Source organism: Suncus etruscus, chromosome 1 (genome assembly GCF_024139225.1).
Source record: "Suncus etruscus isolate mSunEtr1 chromosome 1, mSunEtr1.pri.cur, whole genome shotgun sequence".
Lineage (NCBI taxonomy): Eukaryota > Metazoa > Chordata > Mammalia > Eulipotyphla > Soricidae > Suncus > Suncus etruscus.
The window spans coordinates 187,013,504-187,035,073 of NC_064848.1; the positions used below are offsets into that span (position 1 = coordinate 187,013,504).

Sequence of the window (21,570 nt, forward strand, 5' to 3'; positions counted from 1 at the left end):
TCTTCACCCTACTTGTTTTCTTCCCTTCCCTTTCCCTCCCTTCCCTTTCTTTCACCTCCCCTCCCCTATTCTCCCCTACTCTCCATTTTCCTCCCCTACTTTCCTCTTCCCTTTCCATCTTTTCCCTTCCCTCCACTCCCCTCCCCTTCCCTCCCTTCCTCTCCAGTCTATAGACAGCTCCAGCACCCACTGCCTTCCCACTTCACTTGCACCTGGAATCTCTACCTAAGTGCACCTCTGGCCTTTCCTCTCCTCTGCAGTGGGCCAAGGCCTGGGTTGCTACTCACTGTGTGCCCAAGGACACTGCTGGGGCCCCGGGTCCACCCAATGTGTCAACTGCAGCCAATTCCTCCGGGGCCAGGAATGCGTGGAGGAGTGCCGAGTCCTGCAGGGGTATGTGGGGTGGAGGAGCAGGCTGCTGGAGGGGGTTCAGGGCTCTACAGATTTGCTTAACCAACCTCTTCCCTCTCAGATCCCCCCGAGAGTACGTGAAGGGCAGGCGTTGCCTGTCATGCCACGCTGAGTGCCAGCCGCAGAATGGTTCTGTAACCTGCTTTGGATCGGTGAGGTGCTGGGGTGGCAGGAAGGAGCAGAGAGAGTGGCTGGGTGGGGTGTGAGGGTGTAAAAGCTCTCTGGAGGCACTGAGCTTAGAGCCAGGGCCAGGAGGGTGGAAAGAAAAGGAGGCTGGGAGACTAGTACAGGGGTACAGACGACTCCAGATCCGTCTCACTGGGACTGGCCCTTGGACGTCTGAGTCCTTGGCTGGGACAAAGCCCAGGTGGTTAGTTAGACCTGTGTGCAGGTCTTGGTCTCGTAAATTAGCGTATTTGGATAGGAATATGACACTAGCAGCTACCCATGGGGAAAGCGAACTTAAAATGGGATTTTCACTGGGCTTGATAGGACCCTTGACCACTGACTACAATGCCCCTGAACACACTTTGGCTTCATGAATGAGGCCTTCCATTTGCCATTGGAAGCCCTTACTGGGAGGACAACAGGATCAGGAGACACAGCAGGCTTGGAACTGTCCCTGGCATAGGGTGAGAGGCTCTGGGATGAGATGGCTCTGAGCCATCCCCAACAAAGCATTTCTCCCCATACAGGAGCCCGATGAGTGTGTTGCCTGTGCCCATTACAAGGACCCTCCCTTCTGCGTGGCTCGCTGCCCCAGCGGTGTGAAGGCTGACCTCTCCTTCATGCCCATCTGGAAGTTTCCAGATGAGGAGGGCATATGTCAGCCATGCCCCATCAACTGCACCCACTCGTGAGTCAGGGGGCTTTTCTGTAGAGGGAGGAGCAGTTCTTACAGGAAACTCTCAGGGGCGCTTGCTGTAAAAGTGGCTACTCTACCTTTGCTTTGCTGAGATCTCTCATTTTATATATATGAAATATATAAATGATCATAAAAATCACATGTTGGATGCTGGAGCCATAATACAGCGGGTGCAGCTCTTGCCTTGCATTTGGTCAACCTGAGTTTGATCTGGCATCACAGATGAACCTCAGATCCCTAAGTAATCTCTAAGTAAGCCAGGGGTGATCCCTGAGCTCAGAACCAGGAGTTAGGCCTGAGCACTGATAGGTGTAGCCCCAAAACAAATAGCAACAACATTATTTTTTTTTGTTTTTGCTTCTTTTTTTTGTGTCACACCCGGTGGCACTCAGGGGTTCCTCCTGGCTATGTACTCAGAAGTCACTTTTAGCAGGCTTGGGGGACTATATGGGATGTTGGGAATCAAACCTGAGTCTGTTCTGGAATGGCAGCATTGCAAGACAAGTGCCCTACCATTGTGCCACCCCATCAACAACATTTTTAGGGTGAGCCACATCTGGCTGTGCCAGGTACTTGTTGGGGACCCAACCTGGGGCTTCCACATACAAAGAGGCATATTCCAGCCAATTGGAGCATTGCTTGATGCTACTCCCATTTTAATTTTATCATTTTATTATCCTTGTATGCAAAGCCTAAAGCATATTTTTACTCACACAAAATGGAAACAGTGTAAAGCAAATTTGTCCTGTTTCACACTCTGCCCACCCCAGCCCATCTCACTCCTGGGAGGCAAAGCCCGCAGGTTTGAACTGGCTAATATTCCTTCCAGACTCTGTGTTGCACTTTGCCGTAAACCCACACATGTACTTGTGCAATGGGTGGACTCTGTGAGCTGGCAACTTACATAGGTCACATGGATAAGAACCAGCAATTTCGAGTTCAACTTGTTAGCAGTTCTGTGACTTTCGTATTTATTTGGGACCACACTACTGATAGTGTCCAGGGACTACTTCTGGCAAGGTTTGGAGAGCCAGGTAGGGCACCATAGATTGAATCTGAGTTGGATGTGTATAAGACAAACTCCTCACCTGCTGCTGTACTATCCCTCGGCACTTGCAGGTCTCTCTGGTTTGATGTCAATGGAATCACACTCTGGGTATTGCTGTGCACTATACTCCCACCGCATTCCAGATACCCTGTGCCATGACAGCCCAGATGTCCTATTTGTTTCTTCTGTGGGGAGGAGAGGGCAATGAGTTACATCCAGTGGTGCTCAAGGGACTGTTGAGTGGTGGGTGACCTTGACCTATGGTGCTGGAGATGGAATGAGGGTTGGCTGTGTGCAAGGAAGTGCTATAACCCCTGTTCTATCTCTGGCCCTGGTCTGACAGTGAAACCTGTAGCCATATACATGTGATGCATATGTTCTACTGCTGAGCCATATCTGGGCTTGCCCACAGGCCTCCAGCCAGCTCTTCTGAGCCTGGCAGCTATATGGGCCTAATGAACAGTTTAGTGCAGGGAGCAGTGCTGTGGTCTTGCTTGTGCCTAGTGACAATGGGGACAAATACAGTATGTATTTATCTTGGTTTTGGGGCTACTCCCAGGTCATGCTCTGGGGATCATGTGGTGCTGAAGATATACTCTTGACTGCTGAGCTATCTCCTGTCCTGGAAAAAAGATTTTGTTTTTGTAATTTAAAAAATATTTTGGTTTTGGGACCACACCTGTGGTGCTCAGGGCTTACCTCTGGCTCTTCATTCAGGGATAACTCCTGATAGGACTCAGGCCCATGTTGGGTGCTGTGTGCAAAACAAGTTCCCTACCCACTGTACTATCTCGATGGCCCCCAGAGGAGATTTCTAAGTTGTGCCCTATCTGAAGCTTAGATGACACATTTGCCCTTTTCTATTATTTGATTGCATATGAACTCTGTGGACAAGCATCTGGGTCCTACCTCCTAATCTATAGGGCTTGGAACTTCTAGGTTTTATTCCAGTGAATGGAAAACTGCTAGGTTTTCTTTTGTGTGGGGCAGTTAGGTTTTTAGGCATAAAAACAGTGTTCAGGGCTTTTGGCTGTATTCAGGGATTACTGCTGGTATTATCCACAGACCATATGAATGGCTGGGGATCTCACTGGGGCCAGTTGCATGCAAGACAAGCATCCTTTAAAAATTTTTTTTTGTTTTTTTGGGGTTTTTTTTTTTTTTGCCACACCCAATGATGCTCAGGGGTTATTCCTGGCTATGCACTTAGAAATTGCTCCTGGATTGGGGGACCATATGGGAAACCGGGAGGGGGGGGGTCAAACCAAGGTCCCTCCTGGACAGCTGTGTGCAAGGCAAATGCCCTACCCCCTGTGCTTTCGCTCCAGCCCTCCTTTAAGGTATTTTTAATTAAAAAATTTGGGGGTGGGGCCGGGCGGTGGCGCTAGAGGTAAGGAGCCTTCCTTACCTGCGCTAGCCTTGGATGGACTGCGGTTTGATCCCCCGGCGTCCCATATGGTCCCCAAAGCCAGGAGTAACCCCTGAGCGTCACCGGGTGTGGCCCCCCCAAAACAAAACAAAACAAAACAAAAAATTTGGGGGCTGGAGAGATAGCATGGAGGTAAGGCGTTTGCCTTTCATGCAGAAGGTTGGTGGTTTGAATCCTGCCATCCCATATGGTCCCCTGAGCTGCCAGAAGCTATTTCTGAGTATAGAACCAGGAGTAACCCCTGAGCGCTGCCAGGTGTGACCAAAAAAAACAAAAAAAACAAAAAACAAACCAAAAAAAAACAAATTTTTACTTAGTCACTGTAAATTTTATTGAGTCACTATCAACAAACATAGTTGGGGTTCACTGGAGTTAAGACATACAATATTCTGACATCAGTCTCTTCACCAGTCATGTCTTTCCAGCCTCTGGCTCTCACTGTTGACTTTATCACTGTGTTCATACAGACCCTGCAGAGGTGGCACTAGCCAATGCCCTGGCACTCCTTTATAATGTGGACAAGTTTTGGCATTTTTTTGATTCTCCTTTAGCTCACTGGTCTTCAACCACTAACTCACAGATGGTGCTAGTCAATGGATGTAGAAAGGCTGAAAACCACTGCTCTTCCATCTTGGTTATCACTAGCCTTCCGTGGACAGGGGCCTATCTGTGGCATAAGAAGATTAGAGAAGACTGTTTTAGCTCCTTCCACCTTCCTATCCACTTCCACCTTCCTATCCACTGCTAAGAGATGCCAGGCAGCATGGGACAAAGACACCTGGGCTCTAGAGAAGGAATCCCCTTAAAGTAGTGACTAAAAAAGCTCCTGTAAGAGGGAGCTAGAGCCATAACACAGCAGTAGAGCATTTGCCTTGCATGCAGCTAAAACGGAACGAATCTGGGTTCAATACACGGCATCTCATATGGTCCCCCAAACCTACCAGGAGTGATATTTGAGCACAAGTAACCACTGAATGCCACCAGGTGTGGCCTGAAACAATAACACAGATAGTACTTGCCTTGCATGCAACTGACCCTTGTTTGATCCTCGGCACCACAGAGACTCCCCTCCACACAGCCCTGTCAGGAGTAATCCCTGAGCACTATAGGGTGTGCCCCAAAAACCAAATCTTGAGAGAGAGTGAGAGTGAGAGTGAAGTTCTTGTGACCTTGAGCCTAGTTTTTGCTTTTACCCAATGAGGAGATTAATTCAACCACACCTGCCCCTAGGGGTGCTGGCACTGGAAGGAGCCCTGGAGGAGATGCTCACCTCATTGATGAGATTTTTTTCTCTTTGCAGCTGCGTGGACCTGGATGACAAGGGCTGCCCCACTGAGCAGAGAGCCAGGTCAGCCTGGTACCCGGATGTGCCCCGCCTATCCCTCATGTCCTTCCCAGCACATCTCTTAATCCTGCCTTCATTTCCCTTCAACAAGTGCTCAGAGAACCTTCTCGGGTTGTGTGGGGATGGGTGGGGAACAGGAAGAGATAGTAGAAAGCCCCCTGTACCTCCTCTCTCTCAAGTAGCTGAATGTCTTGGGAGGGACACAGGCTGAGATCTCTCCCTGGGACTCCAAGTAGATGACGCAGGTACAGTGACAATGCTGGAGATGGGACGATGCCTTCTACACTGGGCTGAGTGGGGGTCTTCCAGGAGGTAGTGACTTTAGAGCCAGGTTTTGATGGAGGAGCAGGTATGCATGTAGCTTGTATGGGAATGAACAATCAGGGGCATTGGGAGGAGGGGATCAGGAAAACCCCAAGTGTATTTTGCTGCAAGGTTCTGGGACATATGCTGCAAGATTCAGGGAAGAAGAGTGAAGTCTGAGTCCAATTAGGGCCAGATCTGGATTAAAAGGGGTGTCATCATCAGGCCACAGGGATCAGACTTGATTTCTGGGTAGTGAGAAACTCTCCTGGGGGTTCTGGGAAGCAGCAGGCTGGAGCGAGCTCTGAGTGTGTCTGAGGCAAGGATCCAGGACACCAGCTCCATTGATAGTGGCATGAGCTGTGTCCTGAAATGTGGGGCCAGGGATTGGTTGGGGGGTTTCCAAGCCAATGGTCCAGCTTGTGCCACATGCAAAGCTGGGGGTATGGGAAATTGTTACCTCAAAGTGAAACATTTACTAGAATATCAGAGTCCCTGAGTGCAGAGCTAGGGGACCTACCTGTCCCCTTGCTATAACTCTCAGGGTGGGATCCCCAACATACAGCTTCATCACATTCTCTGGCAAAGTTTGAGAAGCTGTACTAGAGAATGACAAGCTGGAGACTTGGAAGGAGGACTTTGAGTGCCTGACCAGGAGTTTGGTCTTCCTGCTACAGGGCACAGGGGCTAGGAGGATTTTCAGAGCTGGAAAATCAGAAACCGTGGGTCCCCTTCCAACTTCTCTGTGCAAACTCCAGTGACCTGCATGCCCCAGGTCCATGAAATCCCTTCATCCCTTTGTCCTGGCCCTGGTCCCCAATGCCTCTCCCTGTCCCACCACAGCCCTGTGACTTCCATCATTGCCACCGTGGTGGGCGTTCTGCTCTTTCTGCTCGTGTGTCTGGTCTTGGTTATCTTCATCAAGCGCCGGAGGCAGAAGATCCGCAAATACACCATGCGGAGGCTATTGCAAGAAACTGAGGTGAGGTGGGGACCTCCAAAGAGAGATCCCTTATCCCCCGACAGCCTGGCATCTGCCCAGACTTTTGACCCTGACTCATCACCCTTCCCACAGCTGGTAGAGCCGCTGACGCCGAGCGGGGCTGTGCCCAACCAGGCTCAGATGCGGATCCTAAAAGAAACTGAATTGAGGAAGGTGAAGGTGCTGGGATCCGGAGCTTTTGGCACCGTCTACAAGGTCAGGGGAGGGGCTGAAGCCCTGGGGTGGGCGGGACCAGGGGAAAGGCGGACTCTGGAGGTGAGTGCCGAGTGCAGAGGCTGCAAGGGTGTGTTGGGGCAGTGCTAGAAACTAAGGGAGAGGCAGCCCCGAACGAGGCTCAGTTGTAGATTAAGTTGCTCAATAGTGGGGTTGCCTGAGTGCGTGAGGCTTAGTCCTGATCCCCAGATTGCAAAGTGCGTGCAGTCTGGGCCTCTCCCAGCCAACTCACCCCCTCCTCGTCCTCCTGCCTAGGGCATCTGGATTCCAGATGGAGAAAATGTGAAAATCCCAGTGGCCATCAAAGTGTTGCGGGAAAACACCTCTCCCAAAGCCAACAAAGAAATCCTGGATGTAAGCCCCTTGCTCTCGGCAACACAGGAGGGCCCTGTCCCCTAAACTCCCCAGCATGGGTTTGTGATGGGGGGTGGGGTATTAGGGGATGAGGCCCCTAAATCACGCCTGAAGAAGGTATGGGATGTGGAGTTGTGGTCCCTGCCCCTCAGTGGATCCCTTGTCCTCCCCAGGAGGCGTACGTGATGGCCGGTGTGGGGTCCCCATATGTGTCCCGCCTGCTGGGCATCTGCCTGACGTCCACGGTGCAGCTGGTCACACAGCTCATGCCCTACGGCTGCCTCCTAGACCATGTACGGGAACATCGCGGTCGCCTGGGCTCCCAGGACCTGCTCAACTGGTGTGTGCAGATCGCCAAGGTATGCGCCAGGGGTCAGGGCAGGTGAGCACCCTAGGAACAAGCCGCTGTGTCCTCCATGGGACTGGGGAGGGAGGGTTCTTGGGAGCATATGGCCCCAGGTGCAGCGCCTGGGGGCTTCACGCTGATTCCTGTAACAGGGAATGAGTTACCTGGAAGATGTGCGGCTGGTGCACAGGGACCTGGCTGCCCGCAACGTGTTGGTCAAAAGTCCCAACCACGTCAAGATCACAGATTTCGGGTTGGCTCGGCTGCTGGACATCGATGAGACAGAGTACCACGCGGATGGGGGCAAGGTGAGAACGGGACTGGCCCCTGTGAGTGCCTCCACCTTACCTGGTCTGAACACCAATTGTGACCATTGTCTCTCCTGCCTCCCAGGTTCCTATCAAGTGGATGGCCCTGGAGTCCATTCTGCGCCGGCGCTTCACCCACCAGAGTGACGTGTGGAGCTACGGTGTGTGGGTGTTTGGGAAGTGTGGGGGGTCTGGGTGAGCAGGCAGGCCTGGAGCTGGGACTAAGGCGAGCATCTGGTGAGGGTGAATGAAGCCACATGTCAGAGGGAAGGATGAAGCAACTGCTTCCTCTTTCTCTGGGCTTCTTGCGTTTGGGTCTGGGAAGGGCTGTTCAGGCTGTAACTCTTGGCACTGCCTCCTGCCTTAATTTCTCCCATGGGGCCAAGCTGTATTAAAGCTTTCTCTTGACGCCCTCTCCACACAATTTTTTTTTTTTTTTTTTTTTTTTTTTTGGTTTTCGGGCCACACCCGGCGGTGCTCAGGGGTTACTCCTGGCTGTCTGCTCAGAAATAGCTCCTGGCAGGCACGGGGGACCATATGGGACACCGGGATTCGAACCAACCACCTTTGGTCCTGGATCGGCTGCTTGCAAGGCAAACGCCGCTGTGCTATCTCTCCGGGCCCTCCACACAATTTTTAATTAATACATGTTAATTGAATCATTGTAAGATACATATTTACATAAAGTTGTTCATGATTGAGTTTTAGTTACACAATGTTCCAACACCCATTCCTTCACTAGCACACATTTCCAGTTACCAATGTCCCCCAGTTCCTCTCCCTCCTGCTCTCCCCTGTGCCTGCCTCTATGGAAGACATTTTTCTTTTTCTCCTCTCTCTCCTCCCCCCACCCCGATTTTTCTTTTTAGATACTGTAATTTGCAATATTGTTACTGAAGGGGTATAATGCATGTCACTTTAACTTCCTTTCAGCACACAGTTCTTGTCCAGAGTGATCATTTCCAACTATCACTGTCATAGTGGTCCCTTCTCTGCTCTGTACTTCCTCTTTTTTTTTTTTTTTTTTTTTTGGTTTTTCGGGCCATCCCTGTTTGATGCACAGGGGTTCCTCCTGTCTAAGAGCTCAGAAATTGCCCCTGGCTTGGGGGGGGACCATATGGGACATATGGTCCATATGACCATATGGGACACCGGGGGATCGAACCGCGGTCCTTCCTTGGCTAGCGCTTGCAAGGCAGACACCTTACCTCTAGCGCCACCTCAACGGGCCCATGCTTTGTACTTCTTTATGGCAACTTTCTTATAATGGACCAGTCTTACTGGCCTTTGTCTCTGTTGTCTTTGGGTATTATTACCATGCTATCTTTTTTTTTTTTTAGAATCCTACAAATGATTGTGATTATTCTATCCCTTCTTCTCTGACTCATTTTATTCATCTTCTCCATATCCATTCATGTATAAGCAAATTTTCCCTAACAGCTGCATAGTATTCCATTGTTGGATGTACCATGGCTTCTTTATCCACTCATACATATGTTCTTGGGTTCATTCTAGTTTGTTCCCAGATTCTAGCTATTGTGTATAGTGCTGCAATGAACATAGGAGTTGCAGATGCAGAGTGTTTTTGGGGCTCTAGGATACATTCCCACAGTGATATTTCTGGGTCATATGGGAACTCAATTTTTAGTTTTTTTGAGGAATGTCCATATTGTTTTTCCAAAAAAATGTCTAGACCAGTCTACATTCTCACCAGCAGTGAATGAGAGTATATTTCTCTGCATCCATGCTAGCACTGGTTGTTCTCATTCTTTTTGATAATCACACACTTTTTTATTCCCCTCTCTACCCAGGTGTGACTGTATGGGAGCTAATGACTTTTGGAGCCAAGCCTTATGATGGGATCCCTGCGCGGGAGATTCCAGATCTGCTGGAGAAGGGGGAACGACTGCCTCAGCCCCCCATCTGCACCATTGATGTCTACATGATCATGGTTAAATGTGCGTGTGTGGCTAAGCTGCTCAGAGTGCCCCAGAGCCAAGGGTTTTTGTGGGTTTTTTTTTTGTTTTTTTTTTTTTTTTTGGTTTTTGGGTCACACCCGGCAGTGTTCAGGGGTTATTCCTGGCTCCAGGCTCAGAAATTGCTCCTGGCAGGCACGGGGATGCCGGGATTCGAACCCGATGACCTCTGGCATGAAAGACAAATGCCTTACCTCCATGCTATCTCTGGCTCCTGCCGGAGTGAACAGAACCTTTATGTGGTGAAGCAGCTTGCAAAGGCTATTTACCTATGTATGGTTCAAGTCCAGGCCTCTCGGCCCCAATGGGTGAAAGACAATGCAGTAAGAAAGCAGGTTACCCTGAACTGCTCAAAGTTCCGGCCAGGGCCTAGTACCTCTTGCACCACACAACTTGTGCAACTGGAGTTATCTAGACTCTTGCTTTTCTTTTTTGTTTTTGGACAACACTTGGTTATGCTCAGGGCTTACCCTAGCTTTGCACTCAGGAATCACTCCTGATGGGGCTCAGGGGACCATGTGGGATGCCAGGGTTAGAACTGGGGCTGACTGTGGACAAAGTAAGTACCCTGCCTGCTGTAATATCTTTTTGGCCACTTGAAGCAAATTTTTAATATTTTCCACAATTTCCATACTCAGTTGCATAAGGCCATATGGGGTCGTGACACTGGTTTAAGGAGTTAAGATCAGGGCTGGAGCAATAGTACAGTGGGCAGGGTATGCGGCCAGCCCAGGCTCAATCCCTGGCATCTCCTATGGTTCCCTGGGCACCACCAAGAGTAATTCCTTAGTGCAGGGCCAGGAATAAGCTCTGAGCATCAATAGAGGTGTTGGGCCTTACCTCCCTGTCTCCCCCACCCCAATAGAAGCTAGGGTCAAGGGGCAGGTTTTCAGCTCTAGTCTGTAGACTTCTGCCTGTATGGAAGGTTAGAAATCTCCAGTCTTGATGGGCTGGAGAGAGCAGGTGGGAGCCAGCAGAGCTGCAGCCGGTACTAAGTCCCCGATTCCCTCTGTTCCAGGTTGGATGATCGACTCGGAGTGTCGGCCGAGGTTCCGTGAGTTGGTGGCCGAATTCTCACGCATGGCCAGGGACCCCCAGCGCTTTGTAGTTATCCAGGTACTGGACCTTTCCACCCCTCCTCACTCATACAGAAGCTAGGAAAGGGAGCTGAACCCTGAGTCTCCACACCTTGTCTTCCGGTTGGTCTGACCTCCACCAGTCCTCGGTGTCTCCCTGGGGGTCTGTGTCCCCAACTGGGCTGCCACTGCCTTACTCTTCCCTCCCTGCTCCGTAGAATGAGGAGCTGGGCCCAGCCGGCCCCTTGGACAGCACCTTCTACCGATCACTGCTGGAGGATGATGATATGGGGGATCTGGTGGATGCTGAGGAGTACCTGGTGCCCCAGCAGGGCTTCTTCTGCCCGGATCCTGCTCCGGGCGCAGGAGGCACTGCTCACCACCGACACCGCAGTTCCTCTTCCAGGGTGAGAGCCATGGTGGGGGCTGCTTCCTTCCTTGATGCCTCCCTCCAATGGAGACACCCCTGCCTCTGACCCCTGACCTCCTTCTCCACTTGGCTTGCCAAGGTGATCTGTTAATCATCTGCAATGCTGGTGCCTCCCAAGGAGTCTCTGGTCCCTGACCCCCTCCTGATTTCCTTTCTCTTCTTTAGAGTGGCGGTGGTGAGCTGACACTGGGGCTGGAGCCCTCCGAGGAAGAGCCCCCCAGGTCTCCACTGGCCCCTTCAGAAGGGGCTGGCTCTGATGTGTTTGATGGTGACCTAGGAATGGGGGTGGCCAAGGGGCAGCAAAGCCTTCCCACACATGACCTCAGCCCTATGCAGCGGTACAGCGAAGACCCCACAGCACCCCTGCCTGCCGAGACCGATGGTTATGTTGCCCCCCTTACCTGCAGCCCCCCACCCGGTATGGAAGGCAGACCTGGGCCAAGCGGGGCAGTGGAGGGGCAGCACCCAGTGCAGTGGCCCCAGATCCCCACTTCTCACAGCCTCCCTTCCTGCTTTTCAGAATACGTGAACCAGCCAGAGGTTTGGCAGCAGCCCCCGTCTCCCGCAGCTGGACCTTTGTCTCCCACTCGACCTGCTGGGGCCACTCTGGATAGGCTCAAGACTCTCTCCCCTGGAAAGAATGGGGTTGTCAAAGACGTTTTTGCCTTTGGGGGTGCTGTGGAGAACCCTGAATACTTGGCACCCCGGAGTGGGACTGCCTCTCAGCCTCACCCTCCTCCAGGCTTTAGCCCAGCCTTTGACAACCTATACTACTGGGACCAGAATTCAACAGAGCGGGGTTCTCCACCTGGCACCTTTGAGGGGACCCCTACGGCAGAGAACCCCGAGTACCTGGGCCTGGATGTGACTGTGTGAGCCAAAGACTAAGTCTTCTGAGGTCCTGCTGTACCCTGGGAGCTGATGTCTGGCTGGCTCCGAGATAAGCCAGAGAGGAGGCCCTTCAAGCACCCAGGGGATTCTGTGACCCAGAACACGCCTGTCCACTCAAATTTCTGGGGGGCCAACAGGCGCCTAGACTGGCTGCAGAGGGAGCGATACTGGTGGACCTTTCTGGCTCTGGAGTCCCTCCGCAGCACACCGTGGACAGGGTGGCACCCTCACAGGGCTCGATGCTTTGAGCACCTGCCCATTATACTTAGGGGAGCTGGACCTAGGAATAGAGGGAGAGGGTCTGAGGGAGTTGGGGAACAAGATCCTTTCAGAGAATGTCTGAGAGCAAGGTCTGCCCCCCAAGGGAGCAGCAGTGCCACACCCTCGGACAGTGTGCTGTTCTCTTCTGTTTTTATTTCTATGCTGTTTTTTAAAGATGAAAACAAGGACATGGGGAGAGTGGGTATTGTGGAATGGGGGATGGTTCCTGAGGGGTTGGGAGAGGACCCTCTCTTCTCAAGACTCACTTCCTTCGTTTGCAAATATATTTTGAAAAAAAGAACTGGGAACTAGCCCGAGTCTGGGGGTGTCCCGGTCCCATCCCATGCTGCTTTCCTCTTACCCCACATGCAGCTCACCTTTTCTCTGAGGTACTGGCTGAGAATCTTCAGAAAGTATGAAGAAACTTCTAGGGGCTGATGGCTGAGGGTGGGAGCTGAGATTTTGAGCTGAGATTCTTTTTGGTTTTTATCCTCAGCTTTCTTTGGTTTTTGGGCTATACCTCGCAGTGCTCAGGACTTACTCCTGGCTCTGAGCTCAGGAATCACTCCTGGAGTGGTTCAGGGAACTATATGAAATCAAATCCAGTTTGGCCATATACACCAAGTGCCTACCTGCTTGTACTATCACTCTGGCCCTTGAGCTGTTTCTGTTTTTTTTTTTTTTTTTTTGACAACCATATCCTTATTACTGAGAAAAAGCATATTTGTTCCTTGGTGGGGAGAGGGGGCGGAAAGGTGTGTGAAGTGTAAGATATGGGATTTGTTTCCTCTGCCCTGGCGGGAAAGAGACTGGAACTACAAGTGGCTCTGAAGAAGCCTGCCTGCCTGGGACAGCCACTCTGGAACAAAGGCTGGGTTGACCTCTGTGTCCCCACTGCCCTCCCTTCTCCCAGACAGAAAAACACGCCAGTTGGCACAGGTGTTTGTAGTGCCACTTTATTGCCAATAGCGGACATCACCTGGGGCAAGTGGAGAATAAATTAGAACTACAGTGGCATCTGGCAGGTAGTGTTAGCTGGGGAGGGGACTGGACTTTTTTTAAGTCACTGATTCTGGGGTTGGGACATAATACAGGTGGCGACAGAAATGTCCACGGAAAGGGTCTATCTCCAGCCCCTAAGACCACAGAAACTTCTATTTCCTTCTTTCCCCAAAAGGGCAAAGCTGAAATTCTGGGTCTCTTAGAAGGCAGAGGCAGGGGAGAGCCTCCAGCAGGACCAATAGTGGTGGAAGGAGCCCAGATCCCACAGCGACAGGAACCAAAGACCCGTGTGTGTGGTCACAGGATGACGCAGGGAGGGCGACTGTTGGTGATCTTCTCCAGGGGTTCCCCATTACTGGCTCTTCGGATGGCTTCGATGAGCTGGAGGGAGAAGAAGCAGATGGGATGATGTGCTTAGAGGCAAAGTGCCCCGGGGGACAGGGGGAGAGGGATGGGGGCTCCCCAATACTCACATCTTTCTCATAAGGAAAGCCTCCGTTCTCCAGTTTAGAGAAAACTAGCTGTCCATTGATCTCGATCTCAAAGGCCCCTGAAATGAATAAATGAATATAGAGGAGGCGGAGCCCCCAAGAAATAGGTCAAAGTCGGGGGGGAGGGAGATGATAAAGTGGAGAGGAGCCTGGAATTTGGGCTTACCTCCAGTCTCCCTCATATTTCCCCCCACGAACCCTATCAGAGAATGGAACCATCAAGTTCTAGAAGTCATTTCCCTTCACTGGCTCAAGCCAAAGGCACCCCTATTAGAGGTCTCTTGTGTGCCCAAATGAATCTCAGTGCAGGGTTCTCATCCCTCCAGCCCTACAGATATACAATTTCAAACATGTTTTTTATTTATTTATTTATTTTTGGGTGGTGGTTTTTGGGTCACACCCGGCAGCGCCCAGGGGTTCCTCCTGGCTCTACGCTCAGAAATCGCTCTTGGCAGTCTCATTTGGGGGCCCCTATGGGATGCGGGGATTCGAACCACCGTCCTTCTGCATGCAAAGCCAACACCCTACCTCCATGCTATCTCTCCGGCCCAGGGATGTAATTTCAGGGGTGACCCCCGCCCCAGGAAAAGTGGCCACTGCCGGCCACCGTGGCATAGAACCGGGCCCAGAATTCCGAACCTTGACTCAGCAGGTGCAGTGCGGCCCTCACCTGTGCCCCCCAGGCGGGACTCGATCTCAATGCCGGGGTACTGCTCCTTGACGGCACTCGCCAGCTCCAGGTAGGTGGCCTCGAAGCCGCATGGTTTGCTAGGAAGCAGACAACCCGGGGTCCGCTAGGGGTTTGGGGGGCTTCCCGCGGGGCTTCCCACCCCGGGGACCCCTCAAGGCAGACGCCGCTCACCAGTACTCCACCACGATGCGGACCCCACTGCCCGGCTCGACTTCCCCGAGAGGGGGCGCTACGGCCAATTCCCCACTCATCGCGCCCGGCTGCACTCTCGCCGCTGCTTCCGGGTGTGACGCAGCGCGAGGTCACGTGACGGGAGGGGCGGGGTCCGGGCGGGCGGGCGGGCGCCCCCTGCAGGCAGTAGCCCGTGCGACGTTTCCGCCAGCCCTGGGAAAAACCTTGGTCTGGAGCAGTGCTTCTCAAATAGTGGGGCGCGTTTGACCTCGCCAGACACTGTCCTAACAAGCTAAGCCCCGTGTTGATGTCTCTGTATGTCTCGAGCTGAGAGTTGCTGCGTCCTGCTTCAAACCCCGCTTCGCAAAGCTATGCATTGCAAAACGTGCTCATTGTAGCCATGAATCCAGACATCACCTCTGATGAAAAAAATCAGCTCAATTTATTTTTATATATTTTTGTTTTGCAGGTTCAAGTTTTTTTTTTAAATAAAGATATTATTTACAGTCGCGCGGGGGGGCAAAGAATATTTTCTTCCTAGGGGGGCATGACAGAAAATAATTGAGAAGCACTGGTCTGGAGGCTTAAGTTAGGAGAGAGCCTTGCTCCGCCTCTGCTGTCTGTGGCATTTCTTTTTTTTTTCTTTTTTCTTTTTGGTTTTTGGGCCACACCCGGCGGTACTCAGGCGTTACTCCTGGCTGTCTGCTCAGAAATAGCTCCTGGCAGGCACGGGGGACCATATGGGACACCGGGATTCGAACCAACCACCTTTGGTCCTGGATCGGCTGCTTGCAAGGCAAACGCCGCTGTGCTATCTCTCCGGGCCCATGTCTGTGGCATTTCTCCCATGAAATATTACCTTAGTCTGCAAAGGACTTTTCAATGTACAAAGGGAAGAGGACAAGCCGATACAGGGCCTGTGTCCGATATGGAATAGTTGACTTTTTTTTCTGTAAAATGCTGATGGCATCTTAAACCCACCTTACAGGGACACTCTCATGTCCTTCTGACTCTGAAATGCTAAACTTTAGGTGCAGTTTGAAGAAATAACCACCTTTCTGGTGCACTTGAAAACTTCAGACTTTGGGGCGCACATCAGGATCTGGTGCTCTGATGATGTGCACCTGTTACCACATCTCTCCTGGTCCTGCCCAGCCTTTCATACCTGGCCTCTTCTTTCCCATGTAGCTACCCTAGAGAGGCAGATTTCTCTCCCTTGGGTATCAGACAGATTACATATACCTGGTAGCCCCCTTAAACTCTTCATGTTTAAGCTATTTGGTGACTGTGGGGTTTTTCCTTCTTTATTTTGGCCAGTGATTCTCAGGAATTACTCTTGGTTTCTGTGCTCAGGGGTGACTTCTGGAAAACTGGGGGTTCAGATAGGAATCGAATCCATGTCATCTATGTGCAAAGCAAGCACCCTATCCGCTGTCCTATTGTTCCAGCCCCCAGCTATTCAGTTTATTTGTAGAACTGCATGGACATCACAACCTCCTTTTATGGAACTTTTCCATCCTCTGAAAAAAGGATGCTTCAATCAAACAAGCTCCAGGCTGCAACCTGAGCCTATTGCCAATCTTCTGTCTCTGCAAATTTGCCTTTTCTGGACATTTCATATCATAAAACAAGACAATATACAGTCTTTGGCGTCTGAATTTCTTCATTTAGTAGAAAGCTATTTTTGTGTGTAGGCTGTACCTGGTGGTGCTCAGGGGCTATTTGCTGGTCAGGTGCTTGAGATTGTCACAGCAGCATGGGGGAACCAGGCAGTGGTAGGGATTGGACCTGAGCCTCTTTCATACAAAGCATGTGTGTGCTTCAGTTCATAGAGCTTTGTCCTGCTCTGGCATTTACCTGTAGTTCTTCTTTTTCAATTGCAGATTGGTAGTATTCCATTACACAGATGTTGATGGGGTTTGAGTTTCAAGTTCTTTACTCCTTTGAGTAATGCTGCCATGAATTTTTGGTTATCTCTGAAAGTATGTTTTCATTTCTCTTGCACATATACCTCCTCCCCTCCTTTATGTGGGGTACCACACCTGGCATTGCTTAGGGTTACTCCTGACTCTGTAATCAGAGGTAATTCATGTGATACTTGTGGGACCATATGTGGTGTTGGCAAACAAACCAGGATTGGCCATGTGTAAAATAAAATCACTGAACTATCTCACCAGTTCCTTTCTTCCTTCCTTTCCTTCCTTCCTCCTTTATTTCCCTCCCTCCCTTTTTCCTCGCCCCTCTTTCTTCCCTCCCTCCCTTCCTTCTTCCCTCCGTCCCTTCCTCCCTTCCACTCTTCATTCCTTCCTCTCTCCTTCCTCCTTTCTTTCCTCCTCTTCATTCCTTCCTCCTTTCTTTCCTCTACTCCTGAGCTACACACACTCTACACCTGAGCTATATTCTTTTTGTGTGTGTGTGTGTGTGTGTGTGTGGTTTTTGGGTCACACCCGGCAGTGCTCAGGGGTTATTCCTAGCTCCATGCTCAGAAATTGCTCCTGGCAGGCACGGGGACCATATGGGACGCCGACATTCGAACTGATGACCTCCTGCATGAAAGGCAAACACCTTACCTCCATGCTATCTCTCCAGCCCCCTGAGCTATATCCTTGACCTGCAGGTAGATTTTTTTTTTGGGGGGGAACACACCCAGTAACACTCAGGGGTTACTCCTGGCTATGCACTCAGAAGTCACTCCTGGTTTGGGGGACCATATGGGATGTTGGGGGATCAAATCGAGGTCCATCCTAGGTCAGCGCATGCAAGGCAAATGCCCTACCACTTGCGCCACCACTCCGGTCCTGCAGGTAGATTCTTATTTTTAGGAGGTGCTGATGGGGTGATCCACATTTGGCAGTGCTCAGGGATTACCCCTGTCTGGCTCTGTACTCATGGTCTCTAGTGGTCCTTGGGAGACCAAATATTATACCAGGAATTGATCTGGGTTGGCTATGTGCAAGGATATATCCTTAATCCCTATATTATCTCTCCAATCCCAATGATAAATGTTTTTGGTGAGGGGTACACTCAGCTGCAAGGCTTACTCCTGGTTCTGTGCTCAGGGATCAACCTAGTGGTACTTGAGGGAATCATACATGGTATTGGGAATTGAACCCCAAGCAAATCCAGCACCTTAACCCCTGTATAATCTTTCTGTCCCCTGTTTTTTTCTTACCAGCATTTTGAGTGAAAATTAAAAAAAAAAAAAAAAGAAGCAGGGTTTTTGTTTGGGGTCATACCTAGCAGTGCCAAGGGTACAGTGCCTTTTCTTTGACCAGGGGATCATGTAGTACCTGGGATTGAACCCAATCTCCTGGATGGAAAGTATGTGCTTCAGCTTATTGAGCTATTTCTCTGGCTATCCAAAAGTTTTACATTTTATTTTTTGAGTTTTGGTCCATTCCTGGCATTTCTCAGGGCTTACTCCTATCTCTGTACTCAGAGATCTTTGCTGGTGGGATTGAAGAACCAAATGGCTTGCCAGAGATAGAACCTGGGTCAGTTGCTTATAAGTAAGTCCCCTACTTGCTGTACTATCACTCTGGTCCAAGTTTAAAATTTTTTGATTAAGAATGACTTATCCAGGCCCGGAGAGATAGCACAGCGGTGTTTGCCTTGCAAGCAGCCAATCCAGGACCAAAGGTGGTTGGTTCAAATCCCGGTGTCCCATATGGTCCCCCGTGCCTGCCAGGAACTATTTCTGAGCAGACAGCCAGGAGTAACCCCTGAGCACTGCCAGGTGTGACCCAAAAAAAAAAAAAAAAAAAAAAGAATGACTTATCCGGGGCCAGAGAGATAGCCTGGAGGTAAAGTGTTTGCCTGGCATGCAGAAGATTGGGGTTTGAATCCTGGAGTCCCATATGGTCCCCCGAGCCTGCCAGGAGCGATTTCTGAGCATAGAGCCAGGAGTAACCCCTCAGCGCTGCCAGGTGTGACCCCTCCCCCCCCAAAAAAGAATGACTTATCGTTTTAAATTTGATCACTTATACTTTTGCTCTTATAAGCTAAGATCTGTCTAACCATGGCCAGGGCAATAATAATACTATAGGGTGTTTGCTTTGCATGCAGCCAACCTGGCATCCCATATGGTACCCTGAGCACCACCAGGTGCCAGGAATCATACCCAGATCCCCTATTTGCCAAGCATGTACTTCAGCCCCTTGAAACATCTCTCTGTCCCACAAACTATTTTTTTTTATTATTTTAATTATGACAACAAAGATGCAAAGAAAGAGGACAGGGTAAAGTTACAGTGGAAGCCCAATCACCCATAAACAGGATTCTCAGTAGTTCCATCGATGATATCCCAGCCTTGAACTTTCAGCCAAAGAACATTAAGAAAAACAAAACTGAACCCATGTACAATACAATTACTTTGTCCCTCAAATCCACAAACTATTTTTAATTTAAACGAAGAAAAAAGGAAAAAAAGAGGGGCTGGAGTGAAAGTTCAGTGGGTAGAGCACTTGTTTTGCATTCAGCCGACCAGTGTTCAATCCTTGACACCCTGTATAGTCTCCCAAGCCTGCCAAAAGTGATCCTTGAGCGCAGAGCCAGGAGTAAGCCCTGAGCATTGCCAGGTATGGTCTAAAAACAAGCAAAAAGATCACAACAAATACAAATCAATGGGACAGAATCAAGAATCAAAATATCGGGGCTCTGGGTAGTTGTGCTTGCCTTGTACATGGCTGAACTGTGTTTGATCCCTGGTATTCCATATAGTTTCCTGAACCTGTCAGTGGGTGATTTTTGAGTGCAAAGCCAGGAGTAACTCTTGACTACCACCAGGTGTGGTTAAACAAACTAACAAACAAACAAGAAAAAGAAATATAGGGTGCCTGGATGGCTCAGTGGTACAGCACTGCTAGGCTGAAGAGTTTGAGCCCACACATTGTTCAACATGCCAAGTACAGATCCATCCGCACTACTAAGTGTGAGAAGACTACAGCCATGTGTCTCCCCTGGTGAATGTCACAGTGTTTGAGCACCAAAATCACGTGTATGCAACGCCTTGTTATCACAACAACAGCAGAAATAGCTCCTTGCAGGCACGGGGGACCATGTGGGACACCGGGATTCGAACCAACCACCTTTGGTCCTGGATTGGCTGCTTGCAAGGCAAACACCGCTGTGCTATCTCTCCGGGCCCTTAAATTTTTTAAGTCCAACAATAAACTAACATTTTTAGTCAATTGGCTTTTGACTAAAGCTCTACTCCATAATGATTCAAAGGACAAAGGAGGGATTTTTCAAAAAGTGGTACTAGAACAACCATATAGCCACATACCAGAAGATTCTTTTCTTTTTCTTTTTTTTATTTTTTATTTTTGGTTTTTGGGTCACACCCGGCACCGCTCAGGGGTTACTTCTAGCTCTAGGCTCAGAAATCACCCCTGGCAGGCACAGCGGGCCATATGGGATGCCGGGATTCGAACCACCATCCTTCTGCATGAAAGGCAAATGCCTTACCTCCATGCTATTTCTCCGGCTCCAGAAGATTCTTAATTCACATGAGGTACAACAATTAAGATATATCATAGGCCTAAATGTATCAGAGCTAAAATTATAATTTTTTTTTTTTTTTTTGGTTTTTGGGTCACACCCAGCACCGCTCAGGGGTTACTCCTGGCTCTATGCTCAGAAATCACTCCTGGCAGGCTCAGGGGACCACATGGGATGCCAAGACTTGAACCACCGTCGTTCTGCATGAAAGGCACATGCCCTATCTCCATGCTATCTCTCCGGCCCCTAAAATTATAAAAATTTCTGTAAGAAAGCACGGAAGGATATTATCTAACCTTAGGTTAGACAGACCTTTTGTTTGTTTGCTTTTGGGAAATACCTGGAATGCTCAAGGGTTACTCCTGGTTCTGCACTCAGGACTTATACCTGCTGGTACTCGGAGAAATTATATGGGTGGGATGCTGAAGATTAAAGCGTAGTTGGCCACATGCAAGGCAAATGCTTTACCCACAGTACTATAGCTCTGGTCACTCGGATGATGCACAATACACCCAGTAAAATCCATCCTTTTGCGAATCCTGACACACACAGTTGTATATCACAACAAGACACAAAGTGGCTCCATTATTTCCCATAGATTTCTGGGTCCTTTTTCTGTCTACATGTTTCCCTTTGTTTGTTTGTTTGGGGCCATATCCAATGGCGCTCAGTGGTTACTCCTGGTTATACACTCAGAAATCGCTTCTGGCAGGCTCAGGGGATCATAAAGGATGATGGGGATTGAACCCAGGCCCGTCCTGGGTTGGCCACATGCAAGGCAAATGTCTTACCGCTGTGCTATCTCTCCAGCCCTATGTTTTCCTTTATTCAATCCTACTCCTTTCCGTACAGTCCATTTCTTTCAAAAGTCAGCAAAAGCTGTCATTTACCACCCATCCTTTCAGTCTGGTTGTTCTTAACAAGTCTTCCTTCTTCCCCTTCCTTTCCTGCCGTTTTTTTTTTTTTTAAAGTAAAAACAGATTCTATTTGGAAGTACCGAGGAAGGGGAGTGAGAAGAAAAGAGAGAGTTAATCCGTAACATGCTCAAGAGAGACATGGGCATCCCCAAAGGTGGAGAGAGCCCTGGTACACAGACCAGCAAGAAAGTAGAAAAGTGCATATTTCAAGAGTGGTGATTCGGACCACAGGTATTCAGGTACCTGGGTCCTTGCTGGGTTGGCTTTGTGCAAGGCGAACGCCCTACCACTGCTGTGCTATCTTTCCAGCCTTCCTTCCTTCCTTTCTTCTTCCTTTTTTTTGTTTTCTTTGTTTTGGGGCCACACCCGGCAGCGCTCAGGGGTTACTCCTGACTCTGCACTCAGAAATCACTCCTATCAGGCTTGGGGGACCATATGGGATATCGGGAATCAAACCCAGGTCTGTCCTAGGTCGGCCGTGTGCAAGGCAAAAGCCCTACTGTTGTGCTATCTTTCTAGTCCTTCCTTCCTTCCTTCCTT

At 50.0% G+C, this 21,570-nt stretch overlaps 2 protein-coding genes across 2 annotated transcripts in view; one reads left to right on the forward strand and one right to left on the reverse strand.

The window, feature by feature from the left end:
* The window catches only part of ERBB2 (erb-b2 receptor tyrosine kinase 2), a 28,158-nt gene extending 15,703 nt beyond the window's left edge, over positions 1–12,455 (forward strand). Inside the window, exons 13-27 of the mRNA XM_049778949.1 lie at positions 261–393; positions 473–563; positions 1,107–1,267; positions 5,054–5,101; positions 6,245–6,383; positions 6,477–6,599; positions 6,873–6,971; positions 7,145–7,330; positions 7,470–7,625; positions 7,711–7,786; positions 9,437–9,583; positions 10,620–10,717; positions 10,896–11,084; positions 11,273–11,525; positions 11,628–12,455. Coding sequence (XP_049634906.1) covers positions 261–393; positions 473–563; positions 1,107–1,267; positions 5,054–5,101; positions 6,245–6,383; positions 6,477–6,599; positions 6,873–6,971; positions 7,145–7,330; positions 7,470–7,625; positions 7,711–7,786; positions 9,437–9,583; positions 10,620–10,717; positions 10,896–11,084; positions 11,273–11,525; positions 11,628–11,983 — 2,255 coding nt within the window. The 3' untranslated portion in view covers positions 11,984–12,455. The remainder of the gene's footprint in view (positions 1–260; positions 394–472; positions 564–1,106; positions 1,268–5,053; positions 5,102–6,244; positions 6,384–6,476; positions 6,600–6,872; positions 6,972–7,144; positions 7,331–7,469; positions 7,626–7,710; positions 7,787–9,436; positions 9,584–10,619; positions 10,718–10,895; positions 11,085–11,272; positions 11,526–11,627) is intronic.
* Positions 12,456–13,199: 744 nt separating this feature from the next.
* MIEN1 (migration and invasion enhancer 1) lies at positions 13,200–14,723 on the reverse strand. The gene is made up of 4 exons (XM_049781448.1): positions 14,615–14,723; positions 14,423–14,520; positions 13,735–13,811; positions 13,200–13,642 (listed from the first exon to the last, which is right to left on the reverse strand). Exons 1-4 carry the CDS (start codon positions 14,692–14,694, stop codon positions 13,559–13,561), a joined length of 339 nt encoding a protein of 112 aa, XP_049637405.1. The 5' UTR covers positions 14,695–14,723; the 3' UTR covers positions 13,200–13,558.
* Positions 14,724–21,570: the final 6,847 nt, after the last annotated feature.